Below are 22400 nucleotides of genomic sequence, written 5' to 3'. Positions count from 1 at the left end.
TCCTGTGCTATATTGTTCTTTATAGCATCGAACTTTACTTTCCTCACCAGACACATCTACAACTGGGTGTTTGCTTTGGCCCAGCCAATTCAGTCTTCCTGGAGCTATTAGTAGTTGTCCGTCCATCTTGAGTGGTGCTGTACAGCATGGCTTACAGTTTCATTGATTTACGCAAACCCCTTTGCCATGACAAGGCTGTGAAACATGAAGGGCCTGAGATGATGAGTGCTAAAGACAATTCTCTTGATAAGATTATATTAATACAGAAGTGGAATCTAAGAAATATAGTTGTTTCTGAAACATATGTATCTTTGAACCAGTCTCTACCTCTGTGTAGCTCAGCTTCTCAGGTTAGAAAGTGGAGATAATAAAGATAATAATAGTATATACATACTTGTACAATTTTAGTGGAGGTTAAATGATTTAAGAGCAACAAGACAGTGTCTGGCAAGTAAAAAGCACTTTTAACTGTTATTGCTATCCTTCTCAGTATCATATCTATAAAGGGATTGTAAAAATATTTCATTTTTAACAATGTTTTAAATGTAAAAATTGGTATTATTTTTATAATTATTTTTTTCTTTTCAGATGACTTGTGTAGAAAAAGCAGGAACAGATGAGAAAATGCTTATGAAGGTCTTTCGCTGTTTGGGAAGTTGGTTTAACTTAGGAGTTTTGGACAGTAACTTCATGGCTAACAATAAGTTACTAGCACTCCTTTTTGAGGTTTTGGTAAGTAATGGCTTCATTTATGAAATGGCTTTTGTTTATTTCTGGCACATAGTCACTTAAACAGTAACTGCCCTTATGGGATATAAGAGTGTTTTCGGATGTTTGCAGTGTGAGTAGGAAGTGTATGGTAAGAAAGCAGCACTGTCCCTTCCTTGTTGCCAAATACCACATTAAGATATTATTTTTAGTGCTCAGAATATAATGTAGTTAGGTTTAAGAGAAAAGCAGTTTTATATGTAAATCATTGATTTACATATTAAAATTCAAGTAACAAAAGTACCATTGGCATCTTTTTCGTTATTTTTAAAGTATAAAGTTGTGTGTTTCTAATAATGACCATTGGGTGGTTGAGACAATTACAGATCAGAATATTATATTCGTAGTTGAGATAGTTAAACATTAAGGTATGTATAAGATGAATTTTGGGTTTTTGAGATTAAAAGTCATGTCTTTTTATATACTGGTACATTTCTTTCTTAAACTTTAAAAGTAATAATGGCTAGTAGTACATTCCTCTGTCTTGGTTGATGGGAGTGCTTAGAATAAGACTAGTTTTTAGAACAAGAAGCAGCAGTATCTCAAGCACAAATGTTAAATTGGTCTTTGGAGGTGGGTGTGACTTTGTCTCTTTCTCCCTGATGGTTTTCCTTCCATGAACACATATTAGGGTGGAAACTCTGTATTTCCATACTGGGTCTATGCTGGTAAACTATTTAGAAGATGCTAGCATGATATTAATTGATATCACTGGATTTAAGAAAGAAAAGGAAAATGGATTCTTCAAGGAGACGTTTTAGATATTATATATAATGTTTTTAGTGTATTTTTGCTGTCATTCTTGCATCAGAAGCTAAAATTCAGGAAAATTGAGATGCTAGTAATTGTTTTGCTAATCATTATCTTTGTTTCCATGTCTGTTGATGCCATACCTTAATGATAATAATTCTGATTTTCATCTCACCAGGTTGTGTGAAAGAGTAGTCAGTATTAAAAAATTCAGGTCCCACTTTTTTTTTTTTGAGTATATAAATATGATAACATATGAATGGAGGACAGTCTAAAATACACTTCATACTTCAGTGATGACTTTTGGGAACTGAGATTGGGGTAAAGAACAAACTAATGTGCCAGATATATTGCTATTGTTTTCTCTATTGATCCAGTGTCATGACCAGTCCTCTGTTACTTAAGAATGTTTCTAGAGTCAGGGTCAAATATATTCTCATTCTTATATTCTTTCAGTGGTTTGCAGTCATGCCACATAAAACTAAATAGTTTGCTTTGTGCTAGGGCCTCCCTGGTGGTTCAGTTGTAAAGGATCTGCTTGCCATGTAGGAGACGTCAGTTTGATCCCTGGGTCGGGAAGGTTCCCTGGAGAAGGAAATGGCAACTCAGTGCAGTATACCTACCTGAGAAATCCCATGGACAGAGGACCCTGGCAGGCTATAGTCTCATGAGGGTCACCAAAAGGGTTGGACATGACTTAGCAACTAAACAAATGCTTAGGCCAGGACCTTATTATATAGCTTTTTTTCTTATAGTTTTTAAAAAATATTTTAAAAATAATAATTGATACATACAAAAGAGTAAATTTCAACATTTATTTAACTTTTGAAACATTGTAGTACAATGAATATTTTTGAGTTCACCACCACTCAAAGAATAACCTAGTTATTCTTTGTGTAATTTGTGTCTTTGTGCTTTTCCAACCCTGCTTTTATAGCTTTTTACCCCCTTGGAGACTCTAAATGTCCTTGTTTTTTATTATTCACAAATGACCAGTATGCCTTTACTAAATGTATCCAATCTCTGGACTGTTTAATAGAACCCCTAGAGGCCTCCCCCCTTGAACTTTCTGATGTGCTCTAGTTTGTGTCAGTTGCGTCCATTTGCCATCCTGGGACTTTTCTTTACCCTGCTATGGATTGGATTAACCTTTTTTTTTTTTTTTTTTTTTGGCCCATCTCAGATACTTTCCTCAGAAGGCTTTGTGGGAAATAAATACTGAGTTTTTGCATGCATTCTTGAGAAATGTTTTTATTTCATTCTTAATTAATGATTTAGCTTAGATATAGAGTTCCAAATTCAATATTCTTATTCTTCAAAATTTCCAAGGCCTTGTTTTCCTATATACTGGCAGGTATCATTACTAATGAGATGAGTAACTTGATTTTTGCTCCTTACCTTCTCTTTTCCCCAGAAGCTTTCAGAACCTCTGTTTAACCTTAGTATTCTGAAATATCACAGTAATGTGTTAGGTTTGAGTCGCTGATACTTACTTGTTGAACCTTTTCACTTTAAATAGTACTTGAATATCAGAAAAAAGATGGAGAAGATTTCCATGGAAAATAGGGCAGGGAACACAAGGCATTCCAGGAGGGACTAGTAAATGGGAGAAAACGTGAATTTTAGAAGTCATGTGACCATCCATGATTGAAGTACCAAAAGGCAGATTTGCTTGGCAAATAGTCAGAAATAGGAAGATTGATGGATGTTGTCTCATTGAAGGCCATGAATATTAGGCTGTTGTGCGTATATAAAGTACATGTTCAGAAACAGGCTTTAATTGCTATCCTATTGGATTACAGCTTAATTATCTTACTTCCCTATTCCTGCTACCTCCCAGCAACAGGATAAGACCTCATCAAACCTACACGAAGCTGCTTCAGACTGTGTGTGCTCAGCTCTCTATGCCATTGAGAATGTGGAAACCAACTTGGCATTAGCCATGCAACTTTTTCAAGGAGTCCTGACATTGGAGACAGCCTATCATATGGCTGTGGCACGTGAAGATTTAGATAAGTGAGTAATTATTAAGGGCAGGAGACCATACAGCCTGGGATTCTTTTAAGTCACCTTCTTTTCATTCATATTTTGCCACTGAAGCCCTGTCTCTAGCTTCAGTTATTCTTTAGAGTTTACAGCTAAAATACATACCAAATCTTAACTGTACCTTCAAGTTTTAACATCCAAAAATTTTCTCCAAATTATGGAAGGAAATGAGAATGAGATTGAAGAGACTTAAAGAGTCTTCTTCATCTCCAAATCTCTCAGACATGCTGCCACTTAAGTTTGCTAGATTAAAAAAAATAAAAACCTCCATTCTTCATGACCCCTGTGTAAATATATACATTGCATCCTCAAGATGCTCTGCTATTCACCTCTGAACCAGGAGTGGAAATCAAATGCAGAGGGAGATGTAGTGATCATGTAGAATAGTAAATTTTAGCACTTACAGAGGATAAGGCTCTTAAGAATTAGGGATGACCTTTGAAGTATCAAGTGTGATTTAATGGGAATTTTCTTCAGATGTTTTAATAATTGAGAATTTGAACTGACTTACATTTGCTTATATGTTTAAAAGTATATGATTTAAGGAACGATGTTTGCTAAGGAGATTGTGCTACACCATAGCAAATAATCACTACATGTCTCTTAGGCCAAGGATTGTTTCTTTATTTGATTAACTGTGTCTGTGAGTATGTGCACATAATATACAGATATCTGACTTGGTGTTCTTATTCCTTTTTCCTTTACAGAGTTCTGAATTACTGCCGTATTTTCACTGAACTTTGTGAAACTTTTCTTGAAAAAATTGTTTGTACGCCAGGCCAAGGCCTTGGGGACCTACGAACTCTGGAACTGCTTCTTATCTGTGCAGGGCACCCTCAATATGAGGTAGTGTTTACACTATGCTAATACCATTATTTTTCAATTGTATGTTGTATATTGTCTACATTCTATTATCTCCTATCCAGCTTTTTATTTGTGGGAAATTATAGTTTTATTTTTAATTAATGTCATGAAGAGTTTACTCTGCTGTGAATTAAAAAAAAAATTATATGTCAGCTTCTGCTTTGATTCTTTTCTGTTTTCCTACTTGGTTTTAGCTGGGCTGACTGATATATAGCATGAAGGAACCTGTTTGAAACAAAGCTTATTACTTTTCCAATGAGGCCCCCTCTCTAGCTGTAGTTATTATTTAGAGCTTTATAGCTTAAGAAATATACCAAATATTAACTGTTCCTCCAAGTTTTAAAATCCAAAAATTTTCTCCAAATTATGGATGGAAATGAGAATGGGATTCAAAGGACTTAAAGAGTCTTCTTCATCCCCAAATCTCTTAAGACATGTTGCCACTTTTAAGTTTATTAGAGTAAGAGAAAAAACAAAAACACAACTCTATTTATTTAAAAGGCTTTATCTCCTCTTAATAGTATACGAAGTGAGAAGAACTCCCAAGCTTGGTTAGCTCTATTTAAATAGCTTCATTTTGGATCTTTGATGGGAAAAGGATGGTAGGGCCCCTCTAAGGGAGGGGCCCAGTAGTTCTTGTGAGTCTCAGTGTTTTTTCTGTGATCACATAGAAGATAATATGTGTTTGCTTGACATACTTTCATGACAATATCTGGATTTTGTTGAAACTCAAACAGTTTTGGGCAGAAGTATTGTTCTACTTAATAATAATCTCTCCTTTAAATAGTGCCACATATAAGATAAGCTGTGGTTTGTACAGATATTTGCAGGTTTATCTGCTGAAAGGTGTTTTAATCTCAAAAAAATAATTTCAGAATTTAGGGAAAAAGACTAAATTTTAAAGAGATTTCTGTATATGTTTCTCTAAATTTAAAATTCAGTGTACTGCTGGAGAAATTTTCTCAGGCCTAGACAGAGAATGTAAAGCCAGTCATCTTAAATGTTGAGTTTTGGGTCTAACATGGAAAGATAATTTGGGAAGATAATAATCTGCTAGAGAAAAGGTGGCTGCTAAACTGGTTCCACTCATACTAGTTTAAAGTGTTTCTTTCCTATTAGCCCTAGTAATAATAAAACTGCTTTCTTTTCTGGTCCAAATAAACCATGTTTTCTCTTTCTGTTGATAGGTAGTAGAAATTTCCTTTAATTTTTGGTACCGACTAGGGGAGCATTTGTACAAAACGAATGATGAAGTTATTCATGGCATCTTCAAAGCTTACATTCAAAGGCTGCTTCATGCCTTGGCTCGCCACTGCCAGTTGGAACCAGATCATGTAAGTTTTCTTCTCTATTTAATCATGTCTTGATTTCCTCTTCTTTTCAGTGCTAACTTGAAAAGGAACTGAAAAGATAGAGAATAAAGCTAATGGAATCTGCAGGTTTTCTGTCACTCTAGCTTACACTGAGGAAGTCAATACCAGTTTAATGAAGAGTGCTATGCCTATGTAGAAAGAAATCAGTCCTGCTGAGTCGGTAATTCTTCTGGGAATTCACCTTAAATAATTCTGCTGAAGAAAAAATTGTTATGTACAAGGCATTATCTATAAATGTAAAATATGGTAAATCCATTTACAAGAGTATAGAAGAGGAAGTTCCTTGGTTAGGAAATTCCAGTGGTTAGGACTTGGTGCTTTCACTGCTGTGGGGCCCAAGTTCAATCCCTGGTCAGGGAGCTAAGATCCTGCAAGCTGTGCTGTGTGCCTTCCCCACAAAAGAGTATTATAGAAGAGTTACATAAATTATTATGTAGCAACTTGATGGATCATAATGCAGCAGTTAAAAGTAATTACTTGACTTCTCTGGCCGCCCAGTGGTTAAGACTTTGCACTTCCAATGCAGGGGGTGCGGGTTGGAGAGCCAGGATCTCCTGTGCCATGCAGCCAAAAAAGTAAATGAAAATAAATAAAACCAAAAGAAACTATAGAAAAAATAATACATTTTAAAAATAATAACTTGAGATAGCAATAATTGGTATCCTAAATGAAAAAATGAAAATGTAAAATTTTATGCTGTGTATTTTTAATAGTATAAAATATAAAAAAGTGGTTGGATTAAAACTAAACACAAAAATGAAATATTTGTGTGAGGACATGGAAAATAACATGAGTCTCCCCTGAACACATAAGTGCAAATTTTTCTTTATATTACTTATGCTGATTTTATAGTTTAAAATGTAGAAATAACCTATTTGCTTAGAAGAAAATATACAAGAAATATTATAAAATGGTTAATTGGAAAATGCTTCAACCACATTCTTTGCTTAGTTATTTCAAATTTTATAGTGTTTATTTCATCATTTTGGTTGGGTAGTTTAATATCTCTGTCCTTCAGCCTATAAATTGGAGTGGGTTTTTTTTTTTTTTTCCTATTACTATTAAACCTGGCATGAAAACTGTCTGTGCTCTATATCTTAATGTTAATGTTGTCATCTGAGTTATGGTATTTTGTATTTCCACAGAACTTTAGTGATGATTTAGTTCAGTGGTTTTCACTACTTTTTTTTTTTTAAACTGAGGAGTCCTGTCCTCAGGATTCCATAGTGCTTGGAAGCATGATAAGTAAATAAAAACAGGGCTACTCTGGTTTAAATGGCTGTGTTTGCTTGATCCCTTTCTTCTCTCTGCTAGTTCTGTGGTACCATTTCCCTTGTAGGTAATTCCAAACATTTGTAGGTGTGCCGTGCTTCATAATTCATTATCTCATCCGAGTCAACCATTATTTCCTCCTCATTCCTTGACTTTAATTTTTTTCATCTTAAAGCAAGAATGTTGAATTAGATTAGCAATTCTCAGTAATACTAAGGGCTTTTCCCAGAAACTCATGGTCCAAGATTCTTATACATACCCATAACATAATTAGTTATGTTAATCTCATAATTAATCTCATAATTAGTAAACCTTAGTGTACTCACAAGGAGGATATTAGAGTAAGGAAAACTTCAGAAGCATGAAATGTGAATGATCTCTGTATTTTTAATGAAAAAATTTAAATATACAGCAATGGTGAAATAATTTTACAATGAATATCTGTATACCTGCTGCCTAACTCCTACCATTAATTTTATTACACCTGTGTTATGTATCTGTGCACTTATATAAAATTCTTTTTAAAGTCTAATATTCTGTTGTGTGTCTAGTTGTGGTAATGGTTGATTTTGGTAGATCTTGAATCATGAAGTTTCAGAGCCTTATTCAGTAATAAAAAGCTAGACTTTATCTATTATAGATAGACTTATATTCTAGAACACTTTCCACCTCCACCACTCCAGATTTTTCCAGCAACAGGCAGGATGTAGCTTGGACCTGCCAAAAAATGTTTCTCATAGTAAAGGTAGAGCATAGGTTGTATTGATTTGACATATCTTAATGTTTGGGATACTTTCTGTGGTAAAATATCTTTGTGATTTATGCAATTTATCTTTTTATTCATTGGGACTGAACTGCTTAATGGGTTTTTTATTCTTTTAAAAGTTAGTGAAAGCCTTAGTGGGTTTAAAACAAATGTTACCTGATTTGAAATTTCAGGAGGGGGTTCCTGAGGAGACTGATGACTTTGGGGAGTTTCGGATGCGGGTGTCAGACCTGGTGAAGGACTTGATTTTCTTGATTGGATCTATGGAGTGTTTTGCTCAGGTAAGCCCATTTGAAGATTCTCATCAGCTTTACCAGTCATTTTAATTGTGTTCACTTCTGTGTCTTCTCTAAGTGTTCCATCTTTTTCTTCAATCTTGATGGCTAAATGGGACAGTAGATATGCAGGTGCCTAGCACACTGCCTGGCATATAGTAGCTATGTTTATTTAGTATCTTACAAGCCAATTGCAGTGAATAGTTCAGTTATTGTTTTACACTATATTCTTGCTAGTGAGAGCTGTTCCACTTGTACCGTTGAAATGGAAGATCATAGATAAACCTTAAAGCCCCCAAGATACTTAAAGGGAATTTGGACCTAGCCAGGAAAAACAGATAAGTTTTTCTGCTTTTAATAATTATATATCAACTCCTGGCCATCTTAGTTATTTGGCGTTTCGTTTATTCACAGTTATGGTTAGATTCCTTTGCAGTTTCATCCCAGAGATGACTGTAGTAGAGTAGAAGAATCATGTCCTATGGCTTTCCTAATAATCAGTGAGTAACATTTTAGGTCATAAGGTTACAGTCATCACCATTCCATGTCACTTAACATTAGCATAATATCAGGTGGTTTTCATATTGCTGGATCATGCGCTGAATCCTGAAATACTGATTTTGATGGCTTATCAGTCATACTGAACTGACCTAATTTTGAAAATGGGTAACCCATGCATTTGGTGTATTTTGGGGTATCATCTGATTTAGAAAGTGTTAAAATAATTGTAACTGTATTTCTTTATATTAAGCAAAGTGTGTTTCTTGACCTAATCACAAAGGGTAGGGATTCTTAGAAAGCAGATTTAAGTGAGATCCCCACTAAATCACAGGCAGATGCTCTGTGCTCAGATTTCAACTCTTTTCTCACTGGCTCCGTGACTTTGAACAAATTACTTGTTCTCCAGACCTCAGTTTACAAATGTACATTAATTGTGAGTCTTGTCCAAGATGTGTACTGTGGAACACCAGTCTCATGAGATGTTCTTTTCTGGAAAAATATAGTTCTGTCAACTAAAACTGGAAAATGACCTAAATAGTATATTTAAAGGTTCTGTGAAGTCATACAAGAGAATTGTTTAATTTCATTTTACCTAGCAGTGTGTTATTTGATTTCAGAAACCTAGACTAACAGCCAGTCACATTGCACTGATGGCTACACCCTGGGCAATGCTAGGACAGCTCTGAGTATTCTGCGTGCTCTCTCCCACCCACCCTTGCTTGGACATGGTATTGTGATGGGTGCTTCAGAACAGCTACTTTGTAGGAATTTAATCTGTACTGCTAGTGCTGATGCAGACAGGTAGTCAAAATAATAAACGCAAAGCCAATGCATATGCGGAGGTTTTACATCATTTTTAAGTGTGTTAATGTATTTATCGGTTACCAGAACCAAGAAAAGACACTCATGTAATTTGTTTTGTTTTTTCCATAATACTATTTTGTAGGGGCAGATGATAATTTGATGTACTCTTGGGAATCTAAATGGATTTGTTTCAGATATTAAACTAGTGTTGATTTAGAGTTAGTGAAGATTTGAAAAATGAAAATACTATTCTCCCCTGGCTCTGAGAGATAATTAAATTTAGAAACAAGGGGCTGAATTTAACTAACAGGTTTTTTGTTTTGTTTGGAACTCTACTCTGTTTTTCTTTTAATGGATCCATAATCCACCTCTTCTTCTCTAGTTATATTCTACTCTGAAAGAAGGCAACCCACCCTGGGAGGTGACAGAAGCGGTTCTCTTTATCATGGCTGCTATAGCAAAGAGTGTTGATCCGTGAGTGTCTATAAGTCTTTTGCTGGGAACTCTTAATATCAGAGGAAGGAAAATTGCGCCATTTTTCCTCATGTGGGATATGTTTGGAAACTTGTAGAACTTCTTTCTTCTATAATGCTGTCTAGTCTTCTGACTTCTAAGAGACTAGTTCAGAGTAGCATGCATTGCTGATATCCATGTTTTAACCACATTTTCTATAGTTAAAATTCTTTTGTTCTTGATGCTAGGAAAAGAATGCTGATTTATTTTTCCAACCCAGGCTCCCTTGTGAAAGTTGGTATAATCAAAAATTTATTAGACTGTTAAATTGTTGGCACTTGCTTAAAAGCATTTGAATAGGCACTAATTTGGCTCTCACCTGCTTTTGTGATCTTGGGTAAGTTATCCTTACAAATATTTAATTATATTGTTCTCCTTTTTTCCTGTCTTGGAGAATCATTTTTAAGTTTCAGAGAGGCACAGCATAGTTATCATATTTCTTAAAAGAATAGCAAAATCTAAAGGGGAATTATTTTTGTTACTGCTGTTGGAAATTTTTAAATTATTAGAATTTGATTTCTTCTTGCTTAGCAAAGAAATCCTATTTATTATTTCAACATGAACCCTTAAAAACAGAATTTACTTTGTTCTCTGAGTTTATAAATTGATGCTGATATCTTTCAAATTTTCCTGTATTGTATGTAATCAGACACCTGCAGTTGAGCTCTCTGTACAGGGCTTTGGTTGGAGAGATGGTTAAGGCATGTATTCATAAAATGTACAGTGCTTCTTTCTTAGCTGGCTTTCAGGGTCTAGTCAATGAAATCTTATATACTTTCTAATCAAGGAAATATTTAAGGAGATCAGAGTTGGTTTGTTTTTCTCTATTAAGAAGTTCTGAAAATCCCATGGACAGATGAGCCTGGTAGGCTGCAGTCCATGGGGTCGCAAAGAGTCAGACATGACTGCACGACTTCACTTTCACTTTTCACTTTCATGCATTGGAGAAGGAAATGGCAACCCACTCCAGTGTTCTTGCCTGGAGAATCCCAGAGATGGGGGAGCCTGGTGGGCTGCCGTCTACGGGGTCGCACAGAGTCGGACACGAGTGAAGCGACTTAGCAGCAGGTAGCAGGAGAAGCGCTCGGAGAAGGCAGTGGCACCCCACTCCAGTACTCTTGCATGGAAAATCCCATGGACGGAGGAGCCTGGTGGGCTGCAGTCCATGGGGTCGTTCGAGTCAGACATGACTGAGCGACTTCACTTTCCCTTTTCACTTTCATGCATTGGAGAAGGAAATGGCAACCCACTCCAGTGTTCTTGCCTGGAGAATCCCAGAGATGGGGGAGCCTGGTGGGCTGCCGTCTACGGGGGTCGCACAGAGTCAGACACGACTGAAGCGACTTAGCAGCAGCAGCAGCAGTCTTGACTCACTTATCATACTGTTTGCTTTTAAACCCTTTTTGGTATCTTTTGGAACCTTCAGTAACAGTCTGAAGATTACGCTAATGATCTAACTGATTTGTGATTGTGTATGAGAAAGGATGTGTAGGGAGTCTCAACACTAGCTTAGTGCCGTCAGGAAACATAAGGCATAAATGAAAGATTTTATTTTGTTTTTTCTTTATCCACATTTCACGCCAACTGCATGATTACAGGTGTGGGTTTGTTTTTATTTTTGTTTTTTAACGTATAAAGGGCTTAATAGACTTAGTTTATCAGGAAGGAGCATTCTTGTGCTAATCCAGGATTTATTTAAACATCTTTCATTTCTGGATTACATTCTGGTCATTTGCGGGGCATCCTCCCCTCTGCTTAAAAGAACTTGAGCCTGTATCCTTGAGGGGTGAGAAAAAGAGAAGGAAAAGGAAAAAATAAACTCATGGAGCTGTGAAAAGTATTTGGATAACTTTAATTTTCCCTCATGTTTTAAGTCAGAGCACCTTTATCTATTCCTGCAGCTTTTGTCTTGATTCTTTAGTCAGTGAGCTGGGCCACCCATGCTTACCTGTTCTTAAGGTTTCCATTATCCAGCCATAAGAAATCTTTTGGAGAATAACAACTAATAGGAAGTGGTCTATAAGAAGTATTTATTCATTTAGTTATTCAGTAATATTTATTTATTGAGTGCCCACTATGTGCCAGGCACTGTTCTAGGTGCTGCAGATATAGGAATAAATAAAGTGAATTCACTAAAAGACATTGGTCCACAGTAAATGCCTACCTGTCCAGTTCGAAGAGCTTTATTTGATAGCAAGATGTGTCTTTAGACACTTTACTGGCATTTAGAAGATTAAGGAGCAGTGTGCTTCTCAACTGAAACAATGATAACTTCCATTTCTGTCTTTTACCCCTTTTTGAGGGTTAAAAATTTTTATACCAGATTTAAGCACTTTTACCCAAATGGTTACTTATTTAGAAAGAAACCCTTAGCAATGATTTGTGTCATTGCAGCCTGTTTATTGGCCATAACCTCACCTCTGAAATTGTTAACTCGGAGTACTTGCCTTCTAAACTCAGGGAGAACAATCCAACACTCGTGGAGGTCCTAGAAGGAGTTGTCCGTCTCCCAGAGACTGTGCATACAGCTGTGCGCTACACCAGCATTGAGTTGGTTGGAGAGATGAGCGAAGTGGTCGATCGAAATCCTCAGTTCCTTGGTATGTGTGAACGCTCCCCTCTGTAGCTACTGCTTCTGATTTTTCTGATTTCGTTCTTCCTCTCTTACTTTTGCTTTTGTTCTCCTACTTTCTCTTTTATTGATAAGTAGACTCTTTCTAGACACCGAGAATAGATATGAGTTACTGCTCAGTTCATACATTTTATAATCTGATCACAGTCTTTGGAGAAAGAACCTTTGAAAATTAGATCTCTAGATAGGGTGACAGTTTGCTACTAGTACTCTGCTTCAGCATAAATATTTCTGTCTTTGTTAGGCTTTGGCATAGGCTTGAGCTAATCAGACTCTCCTGTAGTTCTAACCTAGAAGCTGCCAGTAGACTAGAGCAAAGGGCAGGGCATTTCACTGTTAAATACATACACTATTTAAAAACTAAGAATTATTATTGAAACTAAGTAAGTACAAACTAAGATGAAGAGTGTTGAGTTGTATAACCTCTGGCTGTCTTGAAAAAATACAGATGTAAAATAATTTTAGAATTGAAAGTAAATTTAGAAAGAATTTCTTCTAATTCCCTCATTTTCAAGATAAGAAAAGTGGAGTCCAGAAAGACTAGAGAATTTATCTAGGTTAATATAAATAAAGTCCCACTGACACTCAAGACACATATTCTGAGAATTTTAAGAATCCTTAAATCTGTGAGTATGATTAAGTTTGATGTACTGTGCTTCTCGCTTTTTTTTGACTGTGCTGGGTCTTTGCTGCTGCTCAGGCTTTCTCTAGCTGCGATGAGCGGTGGCTGTTCTTCGGTTGCAGGGCACGGGCTCCTCATTGCAGTGGCTTGTGTTGTGGAGCACAGGCTTCAGTAGTTGCAGCATGTGGGCTTATGCTTTGCAGCTTGTGGGATCTTCCCAGACTGAACCCTCTCCTGCACTGGCAGGCAGATTCTTTACCACTGAGCCACCAGGGAAGCCCTGTGCTTATCTTTATTACTACCTTTTGACTTGATTTTATTTTACACATGATCTCTTTTTTTATTGCCTGAAACTCTTACTTAAAAAGAGCTGTGTTGGACTTCCTTGATGGTACAGTGGATAAGAATCCCCCTGTCAATGCAGGGGACATGGGTTCAATCCCTAGTCCAGGAAGATTCCACATGCCATGAAACAGCTAAACCCATGTGCCACAACTACTGAGCCCGCGTGCTGCAACTGCTGAAGCCCATGTGCCTAGAGCTGTACTCCGCAACAAGAGAAGCTGTAGCAATGAGAAGCCTGCCTGCCGCAACTAGAGAATACCCCCAGTCTCAGAAACTAGGGACAGCCCAAGCGCAGCAACAAAGACCTGTTGTATCCAAAAATAAGAGAGAGCTATGTGTTCCTGTTCTCTTGTATCTGTATCCAGAGCATATGATAGGTAGGCTTACATTGTAGTTGAGCCACTTTCAAGTTCAACATACCATTAAAATTTTTTTCAAAATACCTTATTTTCTAATTCTTAAATTTCTTCACTTATCTGCCACATCATTTGGCTTTCTCTTCTGAACAGTTTTTCCACAGAGAAACAAAGTGCATTTACCTATTTGTTAACACTTATCATTCAGTATCACCTTGTGTATTGTTTAAATTTGTGCCTTAGTTAGAAGACACAGTGCTGCATATTCATACTTACTGTAGAATAGTCAAAATCACAAATATTCAATTTGTGAATTGAGAATATTTCAAAATATTCAATTTGAGAATCACTGAGGCCTATAGTATTGGACAGGGAAGCCTGGCATGCTGCAGTCTATGGGGTCACAAAGAGTTGGACACGACTGAATGACTGAACTGAACTGAATAGTATTGGAGTTACTTGGACTAGGTTTTAGATTCTAGTTCTGATTCTCATGCTAAACAGGCTGTGTGTTGTGGGAAAGCAAAGGTTCCTGCTGGGTTGCTGCCTTATTTTTCTCATTAGGCTAAAAATGGAAATAACTTTTAAATGGGCTTTCAGAGAGTATTTCTTTTATGATTTGGTATGAGGTTACTCTATAGTTCACATAAAGTGCTCTTTAAACATGGATGATTTTTCTTAGGGTTTTTTCATAGAAAAACTTTTACAAAGCAAGGTAAAGGATAAGTAGGATTTGCTGTATACAAATTTGCCTTTATAATCAGTTTTCTTAGAACACTTACATTGGTAACAAGTAAGACATAATGAATTAATTCCTCTCAAAGTGCTAAGGATCTGTCGCTGTGGTTTTTATAATTATAAAGAAGTAAGTATAAAAGTGTCAGCTTTGGGTAACTTGTCATTGTCCTGATTAATGTAGGTGATTTCTTCTTTATTTTTTGCAAGTAATGATTAATCTGTGAGTATTGTGGTACTCTCTGAGTTTTGTCTTCTTTCTTACTTTAACTGTATTCTTAATACTTGGATGGTTATATCCACCAGTGTTTCAAACTGAGTCAGTGGTTTTCAAACCGTGCTTTGTGAAGCCCTAGCAATAAGCAGCAGTTCATGTCCACAAGGTAAGAAATGCAAGATAAATAGATAGGCCTCGGAGCTCTCTGACACTGTCTGTCACTGAGATCAGCTCCATTTTTATATGTAAATACCTTGGGGTTTAAACATATTTCATTTTTTTAAAATGGTTCTTTTGCTTTAAAGGAGAATATAAATCTCTGTTCTAACAACCTAGAAGTTTTCCTTAAGCTTCAAATATGTGATCTTTATGTATGACTTTTCTCCTTAGACCCTGTGTTGGGCTATTTGATGAAAGGCCTGTGTGAAAAGCCTCTGGCTTCTGCTGCAGCGAAAGCAATTCATAACATTTGCTCTGTTTGCCGAGACCACATGGCTCAGCACTTTAATGGACTCCTGGAGATTGCCCGTTCCCTTGATTCCTTCATGTTGTCTCCAGAAGCTGCTGTGGGCTTGCTAAAAGGTATTTACTTAAGATATTAAGAAAGAACAGTCTCTAAGCCACTTCTGGGGATTATCTTGTGTCAAGTTGTATCCCCCTTTTCAGTTGCAATTTACTCGATGAGGAAGATCACTCTGGGAGGAGAGGATGTGTGATTATGTGTGCATGCATTCTTAGAATGTTTTAAGGCTGTATAACTAATTCAAAGTGCTTATAGAATTTATATCATGATCTTAGATTTTGAGTGGAGTCAACATATTGGAACTAAATCATAGTTCCTTTTTGAGTTGAAGGAAAGAATAAAAAGGGAGACCAAATAAGCATTGCTATACCAAAGAGATAGGTGGAAATTTAAAGGTAGTCTCCCTAGATCAGTCCTGTAACTCAAAGCCAGGGGTTCTGGTCACTTAATGGTCTTTAACCATTACTAATTAGTTTACACTGAATGACTGAGAGGCAAACAGCCAGGGTAGTGATGAAACTCAAAATAATAGAAGAATTAGAGATATTAATACTTGGGGAAAAGACTTAGACGAATGGCTATTTTTTAATATTTGAAGGATTATTTTATAAAAGAGGGAGCAGGTTTATTTTATGAGTAATTGATTATTGACAGTTTACTGGCTTTTAGAAAGAAAATGCTTTCTAACCATGCTTTCTGCAAACAGATTGGTGTGTCCTGTCAGGTAGTGAAGTTCTGACAGCTGGTATATCAAATCAAAGACTGGGTGATAGGACCTGTGCAGAACCCTGTAAGTTTCTGTGAGTGGCAGACAGCCTTGTCCGGATTGGATTACTGTTCTTTCTCACTTCTGTGATCAGGTTCCCTACCAGCCAATGTAACTATGCATTTTTAAGACGGACTTTCTTTTTTAAGCGTGGGTTTTTGTTGTTTCTCTTCAGAGGCGTAGATAATGAGGCATTAAATCAGGTCATATATTTTTTTCACTACTAACTGTGGGTATTGCTGCCATCTTGTAATTTTCTAGTGAAATTTAACCTTGATGATAGCATGACAACTAACTTGTAATAAAATGTGGTATCCCAGTTATATTAGTGGTATCTTCTAGATGGAGAAACCTTTTTAGTAACATTCTTTTCTGTAGGGATAAATTAAAAGGAAAAATTGTGTTTGTTAGATTTTTACCCCCTCTAGTTTTAAGTAAAAAATCTAATTCATGGTTATAGACTGTTAAGAAAAATCATTCAATATTTTATTCAAATTTGAAGGTTTGAATTGATTACTGTTCTTTTGAATAAAATTTTAGGAGATGAAAAAATAATAGTCAAAGGGTATAGCATAATGTGTAATCCTTTGGATGTTGGGGAGATACTTCAGCATTTGGTAGGGATTGTGACACAAGGGAAGCTGAATAGGAAGGATCTGGGCCTTCTGTCCCCACTTTAACCTACCTGTATTTCTTTTTTAATCTGTTTTATTGGAGTTCCAAGTTAAGATTTTATTTGGGGAAAAGGAGAAAGGGGAGATTTTTGCAACTATTTAAAAGTGAAATAAAGACAAACTTAACTATTACTGTTCTGTTCAAAGCGCTCATTTTTACAGGTAAAGAAACTGATGGTCTGAGAGAATGTCTTACCCAGTTCGTAGGGTCTGTTATGGTAGAACTAGAGTTAATCTCTAACTTCAACTCATTCTACTTCTTGGATGATAAGAATTGCCTATAGTACTTATCAAAAATAAAGGCTGTCCTTGACCCCTGGGAAGTTTGAGAACCATTGTACTATGCTATATAAACTAGCTTTGTCATTGGCCTTGTGAAGATTTTTAAAGTCTTTGAAGGATTGGAAGTGGAGAGACATATTTTAACATCTTTAAACCAGTAGGCTACTGAGGAGAAATAATTTAATATTAACTTCAGTTGTGAATGTCAATGTGAAAGTCTTTATGATCTTCCTAAGCCCAACCATAAAATAACAAAATACTATAATTTTTTAAAAAGTGCTGATCTTTTTAAAAGAATAGAACCAGTTAGCCTTTGTAAGCCATATACTGTAAACCAATGAATTACCTCAGTGTGGCTTTTATTTTCTTCATTTGTGTCATCCTTTGTCTTTCAGGGACAGCTCTTGTCCTAGCCAGATTACCTTTGGATAAGATTACTGAATGTCTTAGTGAACTATGTTCTGTTCAAGTTTTGGCATTGAAAAAGGTGAGTCTAATTAAGAGGTGAAACAAATATAGTGTGTTTATATGATAGAAAAGAGAAAATTCTTTTATTTGCAGGTGGTCTTTTAACTACCTAGAAAAGTCAAGAGAATGAACTGAGACGTTATTAAAATTAATAAATTTATCAAAGTAGCTACATATATGAAATAAGTATTCCCAAATCAATAGATTTTCACTGTATCAGAAATACCATTTAAAAGATACAGTGGAGAAAACACCATTCAAGTTAACTTCCGAAACCATAACCTACCATGTTTCTTTGAAGACTGTTGCGAAAATGTCAGCTCTTCTCAAATTACATTTATGGTGCAATAGCAGTGAGCATACCAATGGTAGTTTTAGGAGAACTTGATGAAATGACTCTAAAGTTCATCTCTAATGATATACTGGTAGAAGTGTCTAAGAAATTTTAGGAAAGAAGAGGAAGCAATTTGCCTTAACTCTTAAAAAGATATAATAATTTTGAAGCTTTATATTATAAAATTATTATATAAATATATATTATATAGTATAATACATATAATCTATACTATAATAAGAATGTCTATAATATCCTAATCATTATAAAAGTAAATTGGAAAAAATTAAATAATACTGTTTTCCTTTTTTTTTTAAATATAAATGTATTTAAATTGGAGGCTAATTATAATATTATATTGGTTTTGCCATACATCAACATGAATCCGCCACGAGTGTACACGTGTTCCCATCTTGAACCCCCCTCCCACCTCCCTCCCCATCCCATCCCTCTGGGTCGTCCCAGTGCACCAGCCCCGAGCATCCTGTATCATGCATCAAACCTGGACTGGCGATTTGTTTCACATGTGATAATATACATGTTTAAATGCCATTCTCCCAAATCATCCCGCCCTCGCCCTCTCCCACAGAGTCCAAAAGACTGTTCTCTACACCTGTGTCTCTTTTGCACTGTTTTCCACTGTACAATGATCTATAGTAAAAGTTAATATGCACTCTTGGCCAGAATGCAGTAAGATGGAGGAAAGTAGTTTGCTAATATGAATTTAAAAGTTTTTACCATTTTGAGTAACTTTCAGGAATCTGATTAAGGAAATAGAGATTGAGACAGAGGTTGATGTACAGAGGCATATGTTGCCATGTTTGCTGTAGGTTTGTATGTTTAATGACTGGGTATTAATATCTTTCTGTCTCTTCAGCTGTTGTCTCAGGAGCCCAGCAACGGCATATCCTCAGATCCCACTGTGTTCTTAGATCGCCTTGCAGTCATATTTAGGTAAGAAGGGAAATGCCAGGTTCCTGCCCTGGGTTAAAATCTCTAATGAGACTACTATATAGAAGTAAGAAAGTGTTTTTTTTCCCCAGTTTCTGAGTACCTCCTGTAAACTGCTTCTGTCAGAAGACTAATTTACTCCTATTACAAACTGCAAAGGCAAATTCTAAGAATTTATTTTTGGTAAACTTTTGTCAAAAGACTTTAAAATGTAATTAATTCTTTTGGTCTCTGAATCAGTGATGCTCAAACTTTGAAAAGTGAAAGTGTTGGTCTGACTCTTTTGTGACCCCACAGACTGTAGCCCACCAGGGTCCTCTGTCCATGAAATTCTCCAGGCGAGAATACTGGAGTGAGGAGCCATTCCCTTCTCCAGGGGATCTTCCCTACCCAGGGATGAAACCCGGATCTCCCATACTGCAGGCAGACTCTTTACCATCTGAGCCACTAGGGCAGGCCCTCTCAAACTTCAACCTGCATCAGAGTCACCTGTGGTGCTTCAGTTCCCAAGGCAGCAGATTGCTGGGTCCCTTTCCCAGAGTGTCTGATGGATTGGATCTTGATAGGACCCAAGAATTTGCATTTCTGATAAGTTCCCAGGTGCTATTGCATTGTAGTCCAAAGACCATACTTTCATAATCATTGCTATGTAATAGTGTATGGGGGCAAACAAATAATGAAGTCTCTTCCGTGACCAGGTGAAATTAAACCTTCTTTGATGTTAAGAGGAGCCTAATAATTAGAAAAGCATTAGAGCAACAGTATTCAGAGAGTGATCTTTCTTAGTTGCATAATATAACTTATGTGTCCTATAGCTATATCTGGAATATCAATTACTATTTGTATAAAAATCTATGTGGAAGAAGTTGAAACTGAGGTGCTGTTTTAGCTTGTTCTTACCTACAAGTATCTTTTTCTGAGTTGGTATAATGCTTTTCTTGTATAATTAGGGGAGCCCCTGTTGCATACCATTCTGAGAGCGTATTAACAGTCTTATTTCACAATAAATGAAAGAAAATCTGCAAAAGGTGAAATGCCTTAATGTAAAGAAAAATTATATTTTTTTATATTGGGCTTCCCTGGTGGCTTGGCAGTGAAGAATCCACCAGCAGTGTAGGAGGCTTGGATTCAATCCCTGGGTCGAGAAGGGAATGGCTCCTCTCTTCAGTATTTTGCCTGGGCAATCCCATGGACAGAAGAGCCGAGAGGGAGGCAGTCCATGGGGTCGCAAGTGAGCTGGACACGACTGAGCAACTAAACAACTACGACAGCATATTTTTATTGAGTTGCTGTTGAGCTTTTTAAAATTAAAGACTTGTTTTCCTTTAAAGAGGTTGGTAGTTAAAATCATAGTTTTTGTTTTTTCCTGCTCTCCTTCAAGTTAGTGGATTCTAGAACTAGATAGATAGGTGAATTCAGTGTATTGTGGTGGGCTCACATTGTGTATCATTGAGTTTAGAACTGTGGGAAACATCTTTGGTAGACCAGTTTCAAAAGCTTTTACCTTCTAAGTGCTGGGAATGAAGCAGTACTTGAGTTTCCGTAGTGGATTCGGACAACTTGAATATATTTATTAATTTGGAAAAAACTACATATTCAGGTTTATGAAAGAAAAAAAAAATGAAAAGGATAGTTGTAGTGCCCCATACCTGCAGCCCATGTACCCAGAGTTGACTATCTGGTTTTCTTTAATTGGTGAGAATGATACTAAGTAAACTAACAGGGATTAGGGCTCTGTGTCCTTGATGAAATTGCTCTTCTTTCACTAATTTGGATCATTGTCTTTCCCCAGACACACCAATCCCGTTGTGGAAAATGGACAGACTCATCCGTGCCAAAAAGTCATACAGGAAGTAAGTACTAATCGATGCCTGTGGAATAAGGCTTTCTTCCTTTTTCCTTATAAGACTCTAGGGATCTAAAGTGAGAAGGTACTGTCTTCTAGGTTCGTAGGAAGATTCAGTTTGTTGATATGCATTCAGTATCAATGAAAAGATGAATGGAACTATCCAACTAAATATTTTTGATTTTAGATTTGGTAAGAAAACAGGCTGTAAGGAAACACCATGAAAGGCCAAAGTAAGAAGAGATTAACTGTGTGAATCCTAGAGTTGTTGAGAGGCCTGGTCAGTACTGGCAGAATATTTTTGACAAAGCTGATTAACCATCATAGCTTCCTCTTTGACAGTACTTCCTTTGTAAAAACTCAGAGTAACATGAGGATCAGAGGGCATGTTTTGAGAAGTGCTTTTCAGACTTAAGGGGAGAAACACCAGTTATCCTTGAGTGTTCATTGGTATCAGATATCTCTTCCTTTAACTTGTTCTACTTCTTCCCATCCTAAATCAGAAGTTCAGAGTTTAGGAAAATAGAGATCTTTGTCTTTTTAGTAAAATTAGTCATGCTTCTCTTCTGTTGTAAAGAATTACTGTGCTTCCCTTAAGACGTGGTTGTTTTTATTGATGGATAGTGTATTGAACCCCAGCACATAAACACACACCCACTGACCAGAATCAGGCCATGTGTGTTCCTGTAAAGAAAGATTTCCCCAAATTATTTAAAAGTCAAATCAGTTGTTACCAACTTGGGAGCATTTTTCTCAGCACTTAGTTGTTCATTATTTTCTTCCTTGTGCTCTTTTCACTTTCGACTCAGATATGGCCAATTTTATCTGAGACTCTAAATAAGCACCGGGCTGATAATCGGATTGTAGAGCGTTGTTGCAGGTGCCTCCGTTTTGCTGTTCGCTGTGTAGGCAAAGGATCCGCAGCCCTGCTGCAGCCACTAGTCACACAGGTGAGTTTCCTGAAAGATGGAAAATGTAAAGGATACAGAGTTTTGAAATAGGAGGCTTTAGAACAAAAGCTCTTGCTAATGAAATGAAACACTTCAATATTTCTTAAATACAAACTAAAAAATATTTGAAAGATAAGCAGTGCCTGTGGTGGGTGTGTTATTTTTATGGCAAATAGCCTGTAATCTGTTCTGTGTAGTGATAGTCTAAATAGCAGCACATCTTAGTGTAAAATTCATACATGGGAATGATGTTAATGAATCAGCTCTTATGTATTAAGCATTTTATATTAATTTCCTTTCTGAAAATGTGGCAAGTCAAGCTTTGCTATTTCTGGCCTAAAGAGATTTTCTTTTTTCTTCACCATAGTTAGCTGTTCATATAAGTGTCTTATTTGTCAGGAAATAAATTTGACTCGTTCAATCAGCATGATTGGTATATAATTATGGTGGTGTGGCTCTTGTACATGGCTCTCTGAGATCATATCATCTAGAATATTCTTTTGAGATGCCTATGACTAGTGACTTAATTCACTAAGTAATTAATGCTGGGGCCCCAACCTAACAGCAGGGCCAGAACTAGATTTAGGCAAGTGAGCTGCCATGACCTAGAATTGATGGAGGCAAGGCAAAGTGCCAATCTTGCATTTGCAGGACTCTGAGCAAGTACCTTCTCAAATTTTGCACTCATCTGTGAGGAAAGCTACTACAGGGCTTCAGGCTAGACCTCACCCACTCAACCAGAAGTGGCCTTCTCCAACTGGGCAGGG

The 22400-nt window shown here is 36.6% G+C and overlaps 1 protein-coding gene across 3 annotated transcripts in view; it reads left to right on the top strand.

The window, feature by feature from the left end:
* Window positions 1-22400, top strand: part of TNPO3 (transportin 3) — an 80057-nt gene that overhangs the window by 39019 nt on the left and 18638 nt on the right. For all 3 annotated transcript variants that reach the window (XM_045166453.1, XM_045166454.1, XM_045166455.1), the window contains 12 exons: window positions 589-732; window positions 3359-3534; window positions 4272-4410; window positions 5616-5762; window positions 8013-8120; window positions 9802-9893; window positions 12393-12532; window positions 15230-15421; window positions 17480-17571; window positions 18764-18840; window positions 20630-20690; window positions 21493-21633. In XM_045166453.1, coding sequence (XP_045022388.1) covers window positions 589-732; window positions 3359-3534; window positions 4272-4410; window positions 5616-5762; window positions 8013-8120; window positions 9802-9893; window positions 12393-12532; window positions 15230-15421; window positions 17480-17571; window positions 18764-18840; window positions 20630-20690; window positions 21493-21633 — 1509 coding nt within the window. The remainder of the gene's footprint in view (window positions 1-588; window positions 733-3358; window positions 3535-4271; window positions 4411-5615; window positions 5763-8012; window positions 8121-9801; window positions 9894-12392; window positions 12533-15229; window positions 15422-17479; window positions 17572-18763; window positions 18841-20629; window positions 20691-21492; window positions 21634-22400) is intronic.

Source organism: Bubalus bubalis, chromosome 8 (assembly GCF_019923935.1).
Source record: "Bubalus bubalis isolate 160015118507 breed Murrah chromosome 8, NDDB_SH_1, whole genome shotgun sequence".
Classification (NCBI taxonomy): Eukaryota; Metazoa; Chordata; class Mammalia; order Artiodactyla; family Bovidae; genus Bubalus; species Bubalus bubalis.
This window is presented reverse-complemented; position numbering and strand designations above follow the sequence as displayed.